The sequence below is a fragment of the Asparagus officinalis genome, chromosome 5 (assembly GCF_001876935.1).
Source record: "Asparagus officinalis chromosome 5, Aspof.V1, whole genome shotgun sequence".
NCBI lineage: Eukaryota > Viridiplantae > Streptophyta > Magnoliopsida > Asparagales > Asparagaceae > Asparagus > Asparagus officinalis.
Window position 1 is genome coordinate 123,306,592 of NC_033798.1, and position 5,544 is coordinate 123,312,135.

The window sequence follows — 5,544 nt, forward strand, 5'->3', positions numbered from 1 at the left end:
TTCAAGCAACATTTGGATAGGTTTTTTTGGATGGTAAAAAAGAAGAAAGCTACCAAAAATGTCAGTTTTTTGACAGCTTTCCCTCAAAATCACCTTTTTAAGAGGTGATTTTGGGGGAAAGCTGTCAAAAAGCTGACATTTTTGATAGTTTTCCTCACTTTTACCACCCAAAAAACAGGAACCAAACAGCCCCTTAGCCGCATAGGGAATTTTTTTTAAACATTATAAAGGCTATTGACAATAAACCCATGTAATACCACTCAATTGCGTATAGACTTCATACAGTTTTATTCGTGCAAATAAAATTCCTGAGTGAATTTTTTTGTCTTAAATCATAAAAAATTCTTTGAGGAGGCTCGCTACAGTTTTATTCATGAAGATAGATTCCCAATCGCTAATTTTTTTGACTTATAAAAAAGAACAAATTTTCACTGTAGCCTGATTTTAATTTTTTATTATCAAAATCGACTGTGTATCCTTTTATTTACTGAAATCGACCGGTTTTCTCGCCACGTCAGCGTCGTGGCGAGAAAGCTGGTCGATTAATTTTTAATCGTCTTCGTAAACAGTCGGGGTTGGCAACCCCGACTGTTTAGTCCATCGCCTGTTAAGAGGTTAACTAAATGGTCGGGGTTGGGAACCCCGACCATTTCGTAAGAGACCTATTTCGAAATGGTGAACCACGGACAAAATGGTCGGGGTGGACCATTTAGCAGAGCCCAGCGATAGTTGGGCTGAACCACGGACAAAATGGTCGGGGTTGGGAACCCCGACCATTTAGCAGAGCCCAGCAAGCATCAGGACGAAATGGTCGGGGTTGCCAACCCCGACCATTTAGCAGAGCCCAGGCACGATGCCAGTGTGGGTGCACAAAATGGTCGGGGTTCCCAACCCCGACCATTTTGCAGACCCCATTCCAGCCCACATTTACTTGGAAAACTCATACTTCCTGTAGTACAAAATGTAATCACAAATAACACATGCTAAAATGCAATCATACTCCTGTTATCAATTCACAATACAATCACAAACACAAATATAATACGTACAATTCATATTCGCAAACTTAACATTATATCAAATCCATCGCAACACAAACAACATATCAAGTCCAAATTGCAACTCAAACGCAAACATCCTATCAAGTGCATCGAAACTTAACAAATTTCAACAATGCCCTTTCCCCTCCCTCTTCCTCTCCCTCTCCCTCTCCCTCTCCCTCTTCTCCCCCTTCCTCTACCACTTCCGCCGTCACCTTCGATAAGTTCCTCGTCCGGTTGTGAAGTTGGGAGTGCATGTTATCCGCGTCGTCTCGAACCTCCTGTGAACATTCGGCCTGAGTCTGCTGTGAGCCGCCAGCTTCATCATGCGCATAGCTTGATCCCGCCCCCGTGTGTCCTCGTCGACGTCGCCGCCCGAACTCAATTGGTCGCTCCTCCCGTCCATCACGGCGTGCGTGACGCGTCCTCTGAAGAGCCGACCGTATCTTTTTTATCATTCGAAGGAACATGTTCCTCGGCTCCTGCTCGGTAGTCGTACGCAATGCGTCATGTGCCATAGTAGAAATCTGATTTTACTATAAGCATTGATTTACAAATGTATAAAATTGTACCCATTAATTGCTATCTATTTGGATTGGTCGGGCAATGAGATCTTCTATGCCCGGCTTGTCTGCAATATCCACATCTATTTTTTTTCGGAGCTCCTTCCCGGCCTTCATCCATAGTACCTTTTAAGCGTACTGATCGTGGGCGTCCGGCTTGTCTCTTATAGCTTGGAGGCACCACATGCGGCCCGTTATAGTGTGGCCAATAACGACTATCATGTACGGGGTGGAAACACTGCTTATATGCCTCTCTATAGTTGCTTGATTGATACCACTCAGAAGCGTATGTGTAATACGAAATATTTGCACCCCCCGATTGCTTGGACGTAACCGCTATGACATGTGGACAAGGCAATTTTTGCAATTCTGGTATGTTACAGGTGCATGTGCAATGTGCACCTCCCAAATTGACGGTGTAATTGTGACCATGTTTGTCTGTAACCTCCCATTCATCTACAGCAAATCTAACAATCTTCGTGCCTCTCGCCTGCTTAACTCGAGCCTCTAAAATCGCCTCATTTTTTGGTGTCAAGAACGAGGCCCACATTGCTCCATCCTCTCGCCGCTTGACAAAATAGTAATTGAGCCTATAAAATGTCCTCGCAACCAACGCCTGTATGGGCATTGCCCGAGCCCCCTTAAGTACCCCGTTGAAGCTTTCAGAACAATTGGTTGTCATCATGCAGAACCGATTCCCTCCATCTTTACTGAGTGCCCACCGGTCGACGTAATCACTGCCCAGACTTCTCTCAATCCAATCATGTGCAGCTTGAGATGTTGCCTTGATTTGATCGCGTATCCGATCATACACATATGTTTCCGGCGTACAACCCGCTTGCCACAGAAGGTTTTGTAAATGAATCTGACTAAAGCTCTTTTTGAAGTTAGCTCTAATGTGTCGTAAGCAATAGCGATGATGGTGATGAGAGCCAAATCTCCTCCACAATGCTTTTGGAATACCTTTCATCCTATCAGATATGAAAGTAATTTTTCTAGGAGGCAACACATTAAAAATATATAATTGAATGCAAGAAAAAAACCACTCCCAATTTTCACTGTTCTCGACCTCCACAACGGCGAAGGCCAAAGGAAATAAGCCACCATCTGCATCAACTCCTGTAGCAACAAGCAGTACACCCTTGTATTTACCGTATAAGTGTGTGCCATCAATGCTAAGAATAGGCCGACAAAATTTAAACCCCTCAATAGAAGGCCCAAATACCCAAAAAACGGAGGTGAATTGATGAACTCCCGGATCGATCTCTTTGGTTATGAGTTTGTATTCAGATCCAGGATTACTTCTTTTGATCGCATCAAGATATTGAGCTAGTGTCGCGTAAGACTTGTCCCAATCACCAAATATTTTTGTCATCGCAATTCTTCTTGCATTCCATGCTTTAATATACGAGATTTTAATGAACTTGGTATCAAGCACTTTCTCAATTATATTATCGGGCGTTAGATCAAGCTTCTTCCTTAATTTTGGCATAATCAACCGCGCTATGTAAGAGGCAGATGCACCACTGTGATCTTGCTCTAATATTGGATTGACACATGTGTGAACACCGCAGTATTCACTGATCCTAAATTGAAAATTGTGTTTCTTTCCTGCAAATGCATATAACTTCCAAGGACATGAGTAATCAGCTTCATTTCCCTCGGTCAGACCTGTTCTTTGTGTGTTCATAAAACATATTGCATCATAACTTGTGCGATTGCTTTTAACTTGCTTGAACTTGAAATTCTTTTCGAAAGAGTATTCACGAATAGCATCAACCAATTGGTCTTTAGTCTCGAATAAATCACCAACTTTAAAGGGGGCGTCATCATCTCCTCTACGAGTTGAACTTTCACCGATGCACATATCTTTTACTGTGGAAGAACGAATCCACTCATCATCTTCAAACTCGTCGGGGGGTGGTTCTTCATACTCAACGTAGTCATTATTAACGTAAGCCTCATCAGGCCATTCCGGATTATCTTCGACATCTTGGGTAACAAATTGCATACTATCAACTGGTGCACTATATTGTTCTTCACCTCCCGAGTCATTGCTTCTTTCATCCTCTTCGATTGATGCCCTACTTAACGGCCCCATATTTCCATAAGAGACTTCGTTATTCATGACATTTGACGTTCCACCGAATTGAGCCCGCTCCATTTCATTCGAAGAAGAAAGAAACCCATCGGAATTAACTCTCATATCTAACATGCGTGAGAATTCTCCTGGAGGTTTGAATATTTGGCACGGATTATGTGGTAACTTTTCAATAAACAATTCTACCGTTTGTTGCGACTTGCCCAATTTAAACATAATACTCATATGATAATCGTTCGAGATCTCCACTGCGGATGTTCTATCAATAGCTATGGGCCAATTGCATATAATTTTCAGTCGGTATTCTCGTGGGTCAATTTCCGTAACTCGGTGTAATTCCATAACCAAGTCGTAGTAACTATATGATTCCGAGATCATTAATGGCGTCGTTACCCCTCCGACGTACATTGGCATATTATTCATCCCATAATTAATTTGCCCACCATAAGAACAAACAATAAACATCATATTGTTCAACCTATTCAAAAGAAAATTATATCATTTAAATATAAAAAATTAAATTAATATGCAAATAATCTCACATAATTTCAACCAAAAACCCTAATTCCCAAATTGTAAATCCTAAACCCTAAAATTGAACAATTGAACATTATATGCCCTAAAAGTTAATTACATCGATAATAATCATCATACAAACGAATTTCACAGATAAATCTAGCCCACGAAATTCATTTATGAATGAAAACCCTAGCAAATTATTTTTAAGAAAAAAATCCTACATTTCTACAAGTTAAAAGAGGAGAGGAGTAGAAGAAATTACCAATATACGTTTAAGATAACTTTTGATTTGAAGTTCCGCCGAAGAAACGAGCTCAAAATTGAGATCTGAAGCTGGTTTTGGGAGAACAGACGGAAGAGAGAGAAGAGAGAGGCGGAGAAATGAGATGGGATCGGGGAAAGGGGGTTGCGGTGGCTTTTATACGGAGGTGGGGACCCAGAATAAGTAGTCGGTTTCCCAAACCCGACTACTTTCGGGGTTGGCCCCCGACCAATTAAAAATGAGCTTCGAAATGGTCGGGGTTGAGGCGGAGAAATGAGATGGGATCGGGGAAAGGGGGTTGCGGTGGCTTTTATACGGTGGTGGGGACCCAGAATAAGTAGTCGGGTTTCCCAAACCCGACTACTTTCGGGGTTGGCCCCCGACCAGTAAGAGACCTATTTCGAAATGGTCGGGGTTCCCAACCCCGACCATTTTGTCCGTCGTTCAGCCCAGCTATCGCTGGGCTCTGCTAAATGGTCGGGGTTGGGAACGTAAGAGACCTATTTCGAAATGGTCGGGGCCCCCAACCCCGACCATTTTGTCCGTCGTTCAGCCCAGCTATCGCTGGGCTCTGCTAAATGGTCGGGGTTGGGAACCCCGACTTTCGAAATAAACCCCGACCATTTAGTTAACCTCTTAACAGGCGATGGACTAAACAGTCGGGGTTGCCAACCCCGACTGTTTAAGAAGACGATTAAAAATTAATCGACCAGCTTTCTCGCCACGACGCTGACGTGGCGAGAAAACCGGTCGATTTCAGTAAATAAAAGGATACACAGTCGATTTTGATAATAAAAAATTAAAATCAGGCTACAGTGAAAATTTGTTCTATAAAAAAGGGTCGAGAAAGTTTACTAAAGAATGTATTCTCACTTAAACCAAAACTACAGGGGTCTATTCATACAAGTACAATTGCAAGGAGTTTTATTCACAATTGGAAGAAGGGATCTATCTGCAATTTACACATTTATAAATTATCACATTTATGTGTGTGTATATAAGAGGGAGAAAGTGAAAGAAAGGGAAAAGCTCTTAAGACCCCCCCCCCCCCCCCCCCCC

At 42.4% G+C, this 5,544-nt stretch overlaps 1 protein-coding gene across 1 annotated transcript; it reads right to left on the reverse strand.

The window, feature by feature from the left end:
* LOC109842543 lies at positions 798-3,767 on the reverse strand. Its single transcript, XM_020411409.1, has 3 exons — positions 2,647-3,767; positions 1,730-2,574; positions 798-949 (listed from the first exon to the last, which is right to left on the reverse strand). The coding sequence occupies exons 1-3, from the start codon at positions 3,765-3,767 to the stop codon at positions 798-800; spliced, it is 2,118 nt and encodes a 705-aa protein (XP_020266998.1).